The sequence below is a fragment of the Monomorium pharaonis genome, chromosome 10 (genome assembly GCF_013373865.1).
Source record: "Monomorium pharaonis isolate MP-MQ-018 chromosome 10, ASM1337386v2, whole genome shotgun sequence".
Classification (NCBI taxonomy): domain Eukaryota; kingdom Metazoa; phylum Arthropoda; class Insecta; order Hymenoptera; family Formicidae; genus Monomorium; species Monomorium pharaonis.
Genome location: NC_050476.1, coordinates 1,141,066 through 1,157,459, shown reverse-complemented (window position 1 = coordinate 1,157,459; position 16,394 = coordinate 1,141,066). Strand labels below are relative to the sequence as shown.

The 16,394-nt window shown below is 39.5% G+C and overlaps 1 protein-coding gene across 4 annotated transcripts in view; it reads left to right on the top strand.

Moving 5' to 3' along the window:
* The window catches only part of LOC105831468 (trehalase), a 59,575-nt gene that overhangs the window by 29,955 nt on the left and 13,226 nt on the right, over positions 1 to 16,394 (top strand). For 2 of the 4 annotated variants that reach the window (XM_028193812.2, XM_012671611.3), the window contains exon 2: positions 10,338 to 11,174. In XM_028193812.2, coding sequence (XP_028049613.1) covers positions 11,038 to 11,174 — 137 coding nt within the window. In that variant the 5' untranslated portion in view covers positions 10,338 to 11,037. Of the gene's footprint in view, positions 1 to 7,658; positions 8,171 to 10,337; positions 11,175 to 16,394 lie in introns of those variants that run through there. The other 2 variants (XM_028193811.2, XM_036293256.1) reach the window with 2 other exon arrangements.

Here is a 16,394-nt window from a genome sequence, read left to right as displayed (position 1 = left end):
CATTTTCTCTTTTGGTCTCTTTGTTTCTAGCGATTTCAGCCAATATATATAAGCCAATTTTTTTACAATTACACGTAAAATTTTTGCAATTATTTATTTGTTACGCGCGCGTAATTGTGTATACATGAAAGTGCTATGTTGCAACAAAGTAATAAAATTCGAACGTTTACCTCTTTTTTTTGTACCGACTGACGAATGTCGTCTATCTTATCGACGACATTTTTATCGACAGTCTCTTATTCATCGACGTGCAAATCCTTTTGGCGTAAGCTCGTATCAGAAGATGGCAGTACTGCTTCTTTTTGAATGGAAATTTGCAGAATAGACTCTCGATCTCAAAGTAATTTTTCTTTTTTTTTCTTTTTAAAAAATAGTTAAATGTGCTTTGAAGCATTTGTTCAAATTGATTACACCCACAGTTAATAAAAAATTTGCAACTTACAGTTGAAGCTGCCAAATTGCAAATACAACAGCCATCCCCTCCACAGGTGTAGCTTGTGGAGAGAATGCGACGCTGAGAGTACATAGTCGTTGCCAGATATCTTTAGCCAGGCAACTTTGTCCACAGTCCAGCTCCTTGTGTCGCCTTTTCAGTGGTACACATAGGCGTTTCCCTAACTGTGGAGATAAAAGTTCTGGGTTTCGAAATTCTGGAATAAACTCCATTATTCTAGCAATACGACAACCAGCAACAAAAAAAAGTAAATTTGCATCCCATAGAGATGACCAAGCGTTATTATTTAGGTTTAGACCTGTTTTTATTAACTTGTTACTTTATTCTACTTCTAAAAATTAGAAAACAATAAAGAGTAAATTAAATCGAGATTAAAGTTAATCTACGTTGGTAGAAATGTGGTAGAAATGCCTTAGTGAACTTATGGATCTGAACTTAACGTTTTGCGAATCTGTCTATCAATCATCTGTCTAGTGAGATACGAACAAAGAATCATACAGAGATTTTCAAAAAATGTTAATTAACATGACAGTTAAATGAAAACCTCTTATAATTTCCTCCGTATTTTTATGTAACGTGATTATATTTAATAAATATGTATATATAATTTTTTTTTAATTAATTACGTTATGATAATTTCATTTTTCTTAATTGCACTAGAAAGAAACAGTGTCTTCAATTTAATCTCAACTCGATGGAAATTGCTCGTGAGTTTTCATTAGCTCTCGCCTGAATGTGATTTACCGTACTTGTGCATTATTCTCAACATCGCGGAATGCAATATCATCATTTGGAATTATGTCAATCTGACGCTGCCCCCACGGCTCGCGTTAGAGGAAACACAATTACGTATTACATAACTCAGGGACTTGCGTACGACATTGGCCGTAAGACAAGAGAACGCAGTTTTCGTCGATGGGATCGATTGAACAATAAATTAAGATCATTGTCGACGATTGTACGGGATCATACGGGATATCTACGAGGTAATTTAATTACTGTGAATCGGATTCATTGTAGCCTTGATGTCGCGAGACATTCATCTCGTTCGCGTATTTGTTCTTCGTTCTCGGCGCAACAATTCGAAATAACAATTGGAAATTGTACATTGCGTAATCGCGATCGCACTTGTTTTCCTTCTTTTCTTTTCGTATTTTCTTTCGACGTTCGTACGGACAATAGGCCGACGATGACGTGCACCGTTACAAAATAAATTCTCCGCTCGTTAGCTACGAATGATTAGCTCGCGGCTGAGCGTGATCCTTCGGACTCCTCCTCGAAGGCGGATGCGGATCGTAACTCCCCGTCATTTTCCATTGAATCGTGCCTGAGTAGTCATACGTAGTTTCTGCATGATTTAGATGTATTTACGATCGTTAATCGACGCGCGTTTGCGTCGCCGATGAGCACCGGGGAATGCATGTAGGCTCATCGAGACGATGCTCTTACCTGTGATGACACCTTCCCCGATTCGAGACTCATATTCGCGTGAGAAAAGAGAAGCCTATTATTTCACGAACGATTGATCGTTGGCATTTTTCTTTCTCTCAATAGCGGTTGGACGTTTGTCGATTCATTTTCATAATGCCGCGACGCACGCAAAGCCGGGAGAATCCCTCGCTACGTCAGGAAAGCTTAATAACCGGCGCATGCGACGATTCGTATCTCGACGTCTTTTCAATTTGATTGGTTTTTCGATTGCTCGAGAAAGCGTGAAGCCGACGACATTGCGTGGACAACATGTGACCCTCCGGTGAAGTGCACGTGTATTTTTTGATCGCGCGGCTGCGAGCCGCATTTACACAGGTGCGGTGTTAGTCGTGTTGAATAGATGATGACAAATTCTTGAATTGCTTAACGATTAGTGTCGTTACGCGCGGTAATTAATTCCTTGACGCCTTGTAGCCGTTGCCTATTGCTATTAATAATTATTTGCCATCACTGGCTGATCGGCTCGACCTTTCGCATTGTGAATTAAGTTCGCTTCTAGCAACCTTTGTTCCAACTGAATCCAAGTACGAATCAACTTTAAAAGATGCACTCTAATTTTCGTAAATCTATAATATATTCGACTGAGAAAAACGTATTTAATTTTGATATTAATTTAATAACTATGTAAAAAATAACTTTTTTGTTAGTACACAACGTATATCTTTAATAGAAACAAACGCACATGTTTGATAATACTTGTTCTAACTACTCTTGCAATAATTTAAGGCTGTGATGATTGATTGCTCTGGGAAAAATCGAAACCCGTCTCAGACAAAAACAATTCGTTCGTGTAACTTTGCGGAAATCCTTTGGATACGCAACGAAAAAAAAAACAGGATTTTTACGTAAGCTCATGTGTAAGTGTGTTTGTCTGTTGATTGATGAGCGTGATAGATATGAATATTTATCCTTGCATGGTGACACAAATCTAAATTATTGTATTGCACACCTGCGATTCCTTGTCAATTTTTTACAAAGCAAGATCCGACAATCACATCCGACTTAAACATATTGATTTCGAGTAATCAAAATGCGAAGTAACGTGCTAACCTATTTAAAGAAATAATTATTTTAAGTATCATTAGTCTAATGGTAATTATATTTAATTATAATTATTAACAAATAATTTTTTATTGATTGTTATATTAATAATTATTAGTATATAGAGAAGAAAATTTTTGATTCTGAAATTCAACATATTTCGCAATACTTAAGATTTTTTATCAATGCTGATTCTGTCAGGGAAATCAAATTGTTTTAATTTCCGACGTACAAAATTTATACGCGTCAAAAAAAAAGGATGTGAAGAAACTTATTGATATTCTGTTAGAAGTTGGTGAACGAGCAAGAGTTTCGATGAGAAAAAAAAGGAGAGGGTTTCCCGGAAAGAGATAAATACGGGATGCACGAGTGTCATCACATGCGTAAACATCGGCGATTCCAGCTCATCATACTCAAATATATTCATCGCGCGCGAGAGCATCCATCAACCGAGATCGTTGTCGTTAATCAATCCACGTGTTAATAGGCGAACTCATACGTGTCTATGTGTCTTAAATCGCGCTTATCCTCTTCGAGATATCTTATCGGCTTAAATTTAGTACTAAATTATTGTACATCTAGGTTATTTTCCGACAAGCGCGCCCACCTGAGATTATTTTTGTTGTTGAAAATAAACCCTGCAATCTAGATTAGCGGTCTCTTCGCATTTGAGATTCACAGCTTAGATATGTCACATTCCGACAGCGACGTTTCTCGATGCCATGAATCACTGAAAAAACATCGTTTGCGGTAATCGCGGCGACAGATTGATGCGATTCGGAAGCTACAGTGTCCCATCAACTCACCAACTATGGCAATTTCGCGCGGTATTTTTTTCACAAATATATATATATATATATATATATTTGTAAGACAACCGAGAGATATGTCATTAATGCGCCGCCGTGCGGGCTGGAGATTCTAATCGCGTAGACGAGAGGAGGGACGAGAGACGATGAAAAGACACCCATGAAGATATAATTGATTCGAACGGCGGTGATTCTCGAGCCTCGTGGCTCGGCGACGTGGCTACCCGCCGGCAGAAACTATTCAGCATGGCCTCTTATTGCCATCCAACCCTCCGCACACCGACCTATTTCCGGCTAAAAATAGCCAATAGAATGATTGTCGCTAAAACGATGTCCACTCGACTGCGGCGTGTCGCGATTAATTGTAAGTGCGAAGGCGCCGTAACGCAATCTCTCGCGCCACCTTTGGCTGCCTGCGTGCCTTGGAATTTTGCGGCCTTCCGCCGCAAAGTTGCTTCTATAAAATAGGAAGGGAAAAGGTGATCGGAATCCTCGTACGATTCAATTGCAATGAATCGTGATTTCACTGCCGCTATATCTTTTACATTACATTTGATTGCGTTCATAAATTTCTCGCTCTGCTACGCGAAATCCTTATTTCGTCTGCATTACTCACTCATAGAGCGCTGAGAGATATGGTTTATTGTACGATAACTCGTATAAAGTTTACACCTTGCGCTCATAGAAGTCGTGATTCTGACAGGCGATTGTATCAAATTCTCTTTTTTCTGGCAAAGTGCAAATTACTTTTTGAACGATGCCTGCATCTCAATCGTGGCGACAGATGAATTTCCTTAATGATAAGATTAAGACTCGCTATCAACTCGTTATCTCCCACAGAATGATAGTTCCGACACTCGAGTGTTATACGAATGCCTCACCTTATAACATTTATCTGTTTCCCCATGCTACCGGTGCTAGTAATCGAATAACGAGAATACAACTTTTTAAATTACAAAAATAGATTTAACAGTGTGCGATTATTGCATAGACGTTTCTAGCTACAGATAATTTTATTATCAATGCACAATTTTCTGGGATATTTTTAGATCAACGACACAATCGTCAATCTGAATCGCCATAATAGAATGATTGTCACTAGATTGAATTTAGACCCTGCGATGCGTTTGATAGCGTTCTCTGATGAAATTCTCTTCTCTTACTTATTCCGCGTGAAAATGGCATTAATTTTCGACGACAAGTAAGAGGAAAGTCCATCCACTACTGGGAATCGATCTTGCAATTTTACATTCGCGCGATTTGATTGAAATGGAATTGCCGCGCGCAAGAAACGTCGCGGCATCCGATCGCGCTCGGCGAACACCGGTCACGCAAAACACCGCGAGGGAAAGTGTTGAAAGAAAGTTCATACCGACGGCAATTAATCTTCTCCGTGCTTTTCCGACCGGCTAGTTGGATTCGAGTTCAAGTCGGTTAATTGTTTAAAGAGCATCGCGTGTCCGGTAAGCCGGTTTTTCCGCGAAAAGCAGATCCCGCTTGTGATACTGACGAACACGGCGGGGGCTTAAACGATCCCGTCCAATAAGAAACTTTCCTCAATAGGCGCGAATTCGTCACGGGATGACACGCGACAACGCGCTAATTGCCTCCAAAGATGCGCAAATACGCGCAGAAATGATGGTACCTGTAAAACGAGATCGTAGATAATGACGAGCGTTTAAGCGAAGAACATCATGAGGCAGATTAATTGTCAGCGCGTTCTCTCGCGTTATCCTGACTAAGAATCGCACTCGATAAGAGAATTAAATGTCAATTGCGTTCATTACTGTGTGTGTGTGTTCTCTTATCGTCCTCGTGGGAGTAGCGGACTGCGGCAGAGTCGCGAATATAAAAACAAAATGGCAGTCACGGTTTAATCGCATTTAGCGACGTGCGCAAAAGTGTTAAGTTTTAATTACACGCGATTAACTCGTTGCATTAAGGAGACATATAACCGCGGTGTTTGTATTTATCGTGTTAGACAGGTTCGAAACGCATGACGCAACGAAAAAGTAACGTTACATGTTGCGACCACCGCCGGGACCAAGTCATTGCACCGTGTACGGATCTGCAGTTCGTTATAATCGTGAAAAGTAGGAAAGCTTGACTCGAAAACTGTTTGAAAATCTGCAAGCCGAGTACTTGGATCGTCTCGAGAGCTCGGGAAACGGAAGAATGCCGCGCGATTACGTAAAGCGGCGCGATTCACGGTCCAAAAGTATTTCGACATCGCGAGGATGTATGACGGTGGTAGAAAAGCGATCGCGATCGTGCCAATTTTCTGTCGAGAGGAGACGTACACGCGCGCGCGAGATAAGATACCGAGATTAAGAGCGAGTCGTTGTGAAAATAGGTGAAGTGCGATCTAATCACTGTGCCCTATATCTTTTTTGGAATGAGAGCGCAATTTCTGTTCCGCCGATGAGTAAAACTCATACGCCTCTGTCTCATCTTTCGTTCCTCGGGCAATTTCTATTGAACGGCGGACAATTAGACAAATGTTAAGCATATGCGCGTATGTATTCAGCGCCGTTTAGAATAATGCAACTGGCGATCTAGTCATCCGCACGAGGAACGTGAGTGGAAAGCTCATGTGGTGATTCAAAGTATTATAAAAAGGATTATATAACGTCGATTGCGCAATAATAGGCGACGATAACTGCATTTGACCGTCACGATTTTCTGTCGATACGATTATTATCGAAGAAATAAGACGACGAAAAGACGATACACGTGGAATATTCCGTTGGATCCAACAATTGACAGCTTACGTCGCGATTTACATCGTACATTCTATTGACAATAATCAATCTTCTTTTGCCGTTCAGTTGAAGCAACCTTGAAGTACATTTTCGCTTACTGTCAATGAACCGTGGCGCACGGCCTACTTTTTACCTGCACGAAACGAATGATCGTTTTGTCACGGCCTCTCGTGAATTTATATACCTTGTTCCGCTACGAACGAATTTACGGGAACTCTTTGAGGGAAAGGAAAAAGATCCTCCGATTATTGCAACAGCTTTGCTTACAGCTAAATAAAATGTTGTATATGAATGTCCCATTTCCGACGTTCGCTTCCGTCAATTGTGCAAAGTTCTCAACCATTTCGTACGTTCCTGCGATACTTTCACTGTTGGCGATCGACGTCACGGGTATACCATAACTACAGAGAAATTACGAATGTAGACGTCAGAGCTCGATTAATGTTTACGTACATGGTTTTTTTCTTCCATCTTGACATTTCCCTATCCGTAAGAAAGTTCCAATAATATCCATCATATAATGTTACTTATTCGTGCGAGAGAGTTAAGAATAGCTGAAACTTATGAATGTCACGAGTTTACGATTGCAAGAGATCTTGCAGTTTTAATACGAGTGGCTTGGATTTATTATGAGATATGCTTGAAATGATATTTAAAACTTCACGGTGCATGTGCTCGAGTAAGAGCCTAAACAAAATTACGTTTCTCTCTCTCTTTCTCTCAGCTCGTGATCTTCTTCAGCAAGTTTCAGGCGCTAATTGTCTGTCGGGACATTTGAAAAATTTTACACGCACGATTTAATTCCTAGGTCATTGTGCTTGACCGTCCCGTCTCTATGCAACGGATTCGTTTTCGTTCTGCGAAACGCGCGCAGCATCAGCAACAGCAGCTTCCAGTCGCCTCTCCTATAAATCCGGATCTCTTTCTCTCTCTCTCGTTTAAATCCGCGTCTCGCCGCGAACGCATTCGAAATTCGAATCCGTCGCGGGGTGTGTGTCCCGCGTCGGCCAATCGTCACGGCCGGCATGCCGCTCTCGTCCAATCGGCGGTCGTACCGCCGGAGGCCCGACTCGTGCGCGACATGACGTAACGCCGTTTAAAAGGCGAGTCGCGTGGGACGCGCGAATCAGTCGCACGACGCACGCTGCACCGTGTGCATTGTTGCTGGAGTTGCGGAGTCGTCTCATCCCGTTCGGCGAGAGAGAAAGAGAGGCTAGTGCATTGTGTCGGCGTACTCCTTCCCTTCCTTCCTCTTTCGCTCTTCCTCTTCGTCATCTTCTTCTTCTTCTTCTTCTTCTTCTTCTTCTACTTCTTCTTTGACCGTGTCTCCCGCTTCTCGGTTCCTTTTCCCGCAGCTCTATCCCATCCCGAAGGTTTCGTCGTCCAGCATCGGTGGCTGCAATTAGACCAGAGACCACGAGAGTCCCATTGCTGTGATCCGTCACGTTCTCGAGGGATAATTTTACGCGCGTCGAGCTGGCGCTTGATCAGGAGCTCGAGCGAACCGATCACGCGGCCCGAAGGAAAACTTTTTAGCGCGGCTAAAACTTATCCGCAACGTCTCGACCAGGAGATTGGAAAGATACGCGAAGGTTGTGACTAGTGTACATTCCGTAAGTAATTATCGGCGCATTGCGCTCGTCGAAGGCAGAAGACACTCCAATTGCAACGATAGTTATAATTACTGATTTACTTTCTACTTTTATCATTCTACCGAAATCTTTGAATAGATAGGATTAACGCGGGGAATGCAAGCAATTATTTGTACTCTCGTTTATTGTAATTTCGCAGAATTTTCCTACGATTACGATGGATTACCTTATCGCGAGGCATCAGGAGGATGCTGTGATGAAATACGTATTATTAACTTGTAATTCCGAATCGTCAAATCACTGCATCAATCAAGTAATCGGTCGGTGTATTAAAACTCAGTTACCTTTTCTATATTTACTGCGCATCTATTGGCTTTCCAAAGCACATGTAAATATCGTAGAAAGATACTCATCGCTATTTCTGTGACAAACGTACAAATAGCAAAGTAGAATTTCACGGAAAGTTGACAATAATCGCATTTGTATGCTTCTTTTTTCCAAATTTTTAAATTGAATATTGATTGCTGAGAATTGCGAGAGAGGAAAGGAAACTTGTTAAACTTGTGATAATGTTGCGAAATTAATTATTCGTTAATGTTTACTGATGGTTATCATTTATCACCGATTCTGTCCTGGATGTCTGCAGCAACATCGAGAACAGGCAGGTGACACGTATCGCACTCGTGGTTACTCCGTGGCTAAATGTAGCCGGTGCCATTTAGGGACGGAAATAAGCGCGAGTGATGCCAATTTGGTGACCGGTATTGACAAACTCAATGAGCATGTCGCTGATACGTATACACGTTTCAATGGCGAGCGATTGTGCAAAAAATAAAACGCTTCTTGAAAGTTACGATCGGAATTTCACAGCTGTTCGTAATCTGCAATTTCACATTTTTACTTTATATCATTTTATCATAAATCTTTAATACGTGTTATCTATGTACATTAAACAACTAATGAAAATTGAATTATTAAATTTTAATTGCATATATATTTATATATATAATATAACAATATATTGGTAATTGCATAAATTATATAGTATAAATTAAATATATATTATGTTAATAAATTGTAATATTTAACAATTAAATAATTTAAAATCAAAATTGATTTCTTCTTTTTTAAAGAAGAAAATTCTTAAAGAAATTAGTTAGATTATTGTCGTATTTTTATTTTAAATTACCAAAATTAAAAATTGATTTAACGAAATAATATACTCTGAATTGTGAGATCTTTCTAATACAATTATATTAACAAATCAATAAATTGTATAAAATTTGTAGCTCTATATTTATTCACATACCGGCTTTTTGTAACATCAGTGTTAATTAGAGTTACGACACATGATATATTAATTTGCAAAATCTAAATATTGTACAATGTTTAAAATTATTCAAGGTTCTTTGTCGAGGTCGACATCATTCGTGAAAAACGACAAAGAGTTTTATCGCAAGCTGGCGTTAAATAACGGCTGTAATATAAAAGACGTACTTTCTTCCTTTTAATTGTCGAATCGCATTACGGTGATTACCGTTCGTGAATTGAATTATTCGCGAATGATTCATTGCGACGGATCCCAGGATCGTTCTTCATTGTGCGTGGCACATTTATCGTCCCGATGATCGGCGCGGCGCCGCGCTCTAACGCACACCCGCTTATTTTTATGTGACTCACAAATCACAACTCGCCGCATAATTCAAATGCGTTGAGTGCAGCAATTAACTAATGAGAGTACGGTAGTATCGATTTACCGGTTCTGATATTATGCTACGTATCAGCCAGCGGACGACTTTATGTTTCCTTGACGTAAAAATCCAGCAAGAACCAAACGGTTATCCGTGCGTGCACCTTGGAAAGCGAAACTACGTTTCTCCATTTTCCGAGAGCACAAGTTTAAAAGTGACATTATTTCAGTATTTCAATTTCCACGGGTATATTTGCAAAGCGCAATGCATTTGTAAAACTTTACGGTTAACATTAAATTGATTTCAGAGATTTTTTTTGCTTTATTGATTTTATAGACGTCTAATGGTAAGCGAGAAATCCATTGCGAAGAGATGTATTAGAATGTAAATGACATAAGTACACGTGCGAATACGATATTAACAGCGAAATCTTCTGACTTTGAATTCTGTTCTGCACGTGTCTAACGTCTGTTTTTTTTTTGCTTTTTGTGTTGCAGGGGAGATGCGGCCTCGCTGTTGGAGCTGAGACCGCCCCGTCGGCTACGAAAGTTCGTGGGCCCGCATCCGAAATCGATCACGAAAAAGTAAGGATCACTCGCATCAGGATCATCATCCGCGCGCGCGCCATCACCCTCGTACCCCTCGCTCGAAAAAAAAAAACGAAGTCGAGAGACACTGTCGAATTGAGCCGAATCTTAAAAAAAAGAAACAGGGAAAATCAAATAACAGAGGAACAAAGCGGGGGAAAATCAGTTAACGAAGAAAGCAGAGTTGCTAGATCAAGAGTGAAAGAGGAGGTGAGAGAAGGAAAAGCGAGAGAAACATTAAAAAAGAAAAAAAAGGAAACGCGCATATACGATCGAAGAGACGGCTTTTCGATTCTCGGTAAAAAGCAAGGAGGGAAAGTCCGACAGCTAAGTCGTTAAAATCTGACTTTTGATATAAGCGGTTTTGGTTCTTTTTTTTCCTTCCTTTTTATTTTGTATAATATTTTTCCGTAAAAAAAACCTCAAGAGAAAAAGTGATGCGCCCGTGCTTCTCCGCGCGTGCTTGTGTAACGTAAAATCGGATAATCGCGATATATATTTGGCAGTAAGAGACAAAAGGAAAAAAGAAAAGATTGTAGATCGTACACGTATACGTATAAGTAGTACGAAACCGAGAAAGGGAGAGAAAGAGAGGGAGAGAGCGAAAAAAATGGCCATGGTTCCGACATGCTCCGTTTCGATGTTACGTCCTCTGGTGCAAGCTGCGCTCTTCATGTTTTTCGTCGTTCTACCGAACACTGCTATCGCGGATAACACGGGCACGACGAAACTGCCCCCGTGTTCAAGGTAAGTGTCTCTAGAGAACCAGCCAAACGAAATTCCAGCCCTTGACTCGTCTCTCGACCCATCCCAAGTACTCGATTCGAATGACTCTTTCTTTTCGCACCCTCTCTTTTCCCGCGATCGTGTCGCCGTTCGCGATCAATGGCAGAGTCATTGTTGTTAACAGATAATTGCTTAAATTACGCTAGAAACCGATACTACTGCGGTTAGCCTTCGAAGCTGCGATAAACTGCGGTCGAGTCGCATTTTTCGTCGTGTTAGATGCTAGAACATTGTCTCTAACATTGATACTTGTCTACAGTTTAAAACGACCGGCGATAAAAAAATTTTTTTTAGCAATTTATTTTTCATCATAAATATGTCACTTGTCCTCATAAATATGTCGCGTTCGACGAACATTTGCTCTTAATTAACGTTGAAGCGAACGAAGATGAGAAAGAAATCTCAAATAAAACGTTTGAGAATTTTCTGTAACAGATTTATCATTTATCGCGATTTGTGTAGAAGATATCCGAGATAGGCACTTGAAAGTGCTTTTTACGCCACTGACTTATACGTAACCGATTACGTTAGACGTAATTGCATAAAATTTCATATCCCAATTATCGTACACCTGTTTGACTAATCATCGTTTGCAGAAACAGAATTATCAAAGGATGTAAGATCAATTACTTAAGATTAGGCAATTATTGTATTTTGTATATGCATCTTTATACGAAATTACGGATTATTACGTAAAGAAATGAGGGAAGCTCAAATTTTCCCCAATGTCATTGACAACGTTCATATTTAATGGCGGTATTATTATTATTTTTTTATTTAAAACGCAAGATATACTTTGTGTTGAAGTTGTTTATTGGCCGCATATAAAAGTATTTTGTTTGTAGTCTCGCGTTATTTTTGGAATGGTTTGTTGCAATTCGCTCGAAATTATTCCGATCGTTATTAGAAATAGACGAAATGTTGGAACAAAAACCCACTGTCGGGAGTTAATCGCGTGTAGAAAGATGCAAAGTGGAACCTCGTCAGTATAGATACATGTGATCGACAATATAACAATATTCATTGCAACTCTGAACTTTTCTTAAAGAAAACCTAACTTGAAAATAGATTTTCTGAAAGTAGGATACATTTGTACGAATATTTTTTGTAATTTTTTTTTAAAAGTTCGCTTCTTGCATCAGGCGTGAAAAACTTTAAAAGTCAAAGGTTTATTACGCTCGTTTAAGTATCCGTCACTGACTATTTGTCAGAAAGTCGCGTCTCTGCGACATTAGACGAGTAAATTCCGACAGCTATCGGTCTTAGGTATCAAAGGAAATGCTTCGAGGAAATGTCACGAGACTTCGTCGACAACGACGAGGCATGTCGTTGATGCGGCAATAAAAATAGTCTGTCACGTACGTATCAGTCAGTCAGTCAGTAAATTTCCTCGATAGACTAGCGAACAATTTTACTTGCTATAAAAGTCTCTTGTTTTTGTTTTTCATTATTTTATGAGCATTATATATATTTGAATTTTATAAGGCATTCTCTCACGTGTAACTTTTGCAAAATATATTTTTTCTCACGTGATGTTACTAGTTTATTAAGAATATATAGCATTTTTCAAGCATAAAAGCATTTTATCGTTTACAGACTAAAGTGCCTTCCTGTTATTTGGGTCCTTGCCCAAGTGACTTCTATTTTATTTTGACATAGATGTGAACCACGTGTTACGAAAACATACGTAGAAAAGTGGTCTGAAATTAAGTCAGTGCGCAATTTTTCTCCTTTTCTTTGTTATTTTATTTTAATAAAAATGCATAAAAAATATATAATTGTTAAATAAAATAGAGAAAATAAATTATCGATGAAAGGAATGATCGTAAACGAGTCGCTTCTCAAATTTTGCGCTTTCCTTTTTCTCGCGCGACGCGATTATACAGTATAATTGGGCCTTTGACGCACTAAGGAATCTGAGTCGCTTTAAACCGACGGGATTACGTATGCGATATTGCATTAGCGGGCACGCGTGACGCGAACATTTAGGGAAATGACCTTAGCAATGAACCTCGTCCCGGAATCAGGCGCGTGGCAAGTTGGGCTCTAAATTAGCGTGTTCCGCAAGCACAATGAGCATGACCTTTGCAGCGTCTGTACGTGTGTGTGTGCACATGCTAATGGTGGACCTCGTATGCGTTGATTTGCAACGGAAACTTTTCACTCGCGCGATCGATGACGCGCCACGCGTTGCCAGCATCCCTACCCTAAGATTCGGCGTTCGTTTCTCCGCACGCAAAAAGAGGATGATCAGGGTGCAGGGGGAGGTGAGGGGTAAGAGTGCGCAGAATTTTATATTTATTTACAAAGATTTTTTCGTGATCTTGTACGTTCGTTTGAATGCAAATGAAACGTGCATATTGTTAAAGTTACGCATGTATATGGAGCACACTGTTTTAAAAATATTTTTTTACTCGCGATATGTAATGTATTTTTAAATAGCGAATGATTATTCGGTATAGATACGGGAAGGAATCAGGTCGAAACTGTTTTTTTACAGATACGTCACGATTTTTTTTTAACGAAGCGAGCAATGAAGAAGGGTATCTATCGACTTGTTAATGCCACGTGAGATAAAGCCATGGACGATATTGTGTATCGTGCTCCTCCGTAATTTTGCATACTCGTTTGAACGTCAGAGGAAATTTACTATCTTCCGATATTTACATTTGACACATATAAAACGTACTATTAAAATTTTGAATTTTATTAATAGGATCAATTATATAGGATAATATTTAGTATTATTTAGATTGATTAAGAATTCTAGGTAAAGTTTTAATTAAGTCAGAACATTTAATTTGTATTGGAGTACCTAGAAACATTGAATATCTTTGTACACATGTTGTGTGCATGCCGCGAATTTTGGCGTTGCGCCACAAAATCTACGTAATACTTTCCGCAGAATAGGGAATAATCATCATTTAATAAAAGAAATATATATCCACTATTTATTTCTCGATAAAATTGCTTAAAAAATACATAATAATCCTTTTCCTAAAGCGCTTAAGGATCGCGATGTCGTAATTAGTGAATAATGATAGGTTCTGGATGATGATAGGTATAGAATTACCTGCGAATTCGCGAACGAAATTCGGTAATGTCTTCCAAGAAAGCAAGAACTTCTTGCGTCTTGCGGGTCACATGATGCAAACATGTTTGTCGAGTATAAGCATGTCGCGACATAGGCAGATCGGAATCACGTTTCCGAGATAACGTGCAGGTATATCCAGTAATAGGCGCATATTTCGCGATTGTGATAACGATTAACTGCTGATCCTTGTTGAAAGACATCTTGTGTTTTTTTACCGAAGTGGCGCGTGTCTGACTCGATTTGTGGCGTAACGAAGGCATATAGGATAACACGATGCGTAAAGGATATACGAGAGACGCCGAACGCGCTTAGAGCTTAGCAAATTGAATCTTCCGGAGATCTTTCGAATGACGTCTTAATAAAGTGGCGCGATCAGGCCACTATTCTTGGCCAAGACCGCAATGACATTTTAATCTAAGACGCGTACTAGGTTTTCATCGGATGATCCAGTTTGACGGGGCGTTTGCTTACATGTAAACGAATATTTGTATCCGGTGGTTAATGAATGCATGTACAGAATGTTTACTGGAAAAACTCAGGAAAACTTTTCTGGAGGATTTTTCAAGAAATTTATTTTTCACCCTTAAAAATCGTGGATTTTTACAGTATTTTATTGATATTTAAAAAAAATTTTGGAATTTTACTTTTAAATTGTATTTTTCTGACAAAATTGTTTCTTTGAGTATTTTTTTCTTTTATAATGAATTTATTTCAAAGCTTTCAAAAAAATTTTTAATCTTAACTCTGGAATTTTTGATAAAATTTTTGGGAAATTCGAAAATTCTCAAAGAATTCCATTACATAATTTGAATAAACACCCTGGTATAGAATATCAAATGCAGATCCTGTCGCGAAAAAATAATTAGGAGTAGACACGGATACTTCTGTCGCAATACCCAAAGTCACGCTTGGCATGTTAATTAAATCAATATGTAATTAAAACAATTTATCGTTGATATCGCGTGATTCGATACATCTGATACGAGCTTATCAAATCTGTTTGCGGTAATTCTCTCTCTTCTACTGTTATTTTTCACAATAATTTTTTATACGCGCCATTGACGTAAAAAAAAAAAAATAATATCGATATATTATTTGATAGAATGACAAATAAAAGTTAGTCGATTTTTTAATTAGGTTGTCGCGTGAAAGCAAGTAATTAGCAACATATTACGCGTAATTATAGACGTAAGGCTTACTGGTAACCAAAAAATAATACTGGTAGACAAAAAATAACAGAAGCGAAACGATTACGGTTATCGCCTATACGAATGTGTTAAAAACGAATTATCATGGTCACTGCTAGATGACGCAAACGCTAAAAATCGCGCTATCATTCCCACGCCATCGTTTCTATTCATTTAAAAATGTATTAGCATAGATAATCTGACGGCGGAGCAAATAGACTTGACATGAAAAAAACTCCTTTAAATCATATTCTTCCAGGAACAGTTTAATGAGATAACAATAACTTGACGATCTCGTATCTCGATCTCTTCAAAGATATTCCTTTTGCAAAGATTTTTTGCCTGGAAAGTACTCCCGTATTTATGCGACGTGTCTCGATTAAAAGATGCTTCCACGCGTGCAGTTATTCCACGCGGATAATTATATTTGCGTTAAAAGGATCGTGTCGGCACGTAATCGCGGACTGACAATCGAGCGCTCTCACAGTTCGGAGTCCCCGCGAAAATTTGCATATCCACTGGCCGCGGATTCTCGCAGGTAATGTTCTCGTTAACGCGTAACAAGGCAATCGGTCTGTTTTCCAGTGCGCGAGCGGGGAGGAGGGAAAACGTTATTTCTTGCGCTTATTCGCGAGACGCAGGCTGTAGCGCGCATATTAGTAATGATAATGAGGTGGCACATTTCGCGAGCCGCCTCGCGCATTCCGTCACGCGAGCGCGCGGGATCTCTGCAAGACAGATACACGATCGATTTCATTCCTAGCTCGTGGAACGCGCGAGCACGTGCTCGCGCGAGGGCCATCGTCGTTCATCAAGGCCGTTCAGGAAAACGGGACCCGCGCGATTTCGCACGTACCGGTGGCCAGGTCGCATGATACCGCGATTTGGTGAAAAATAATT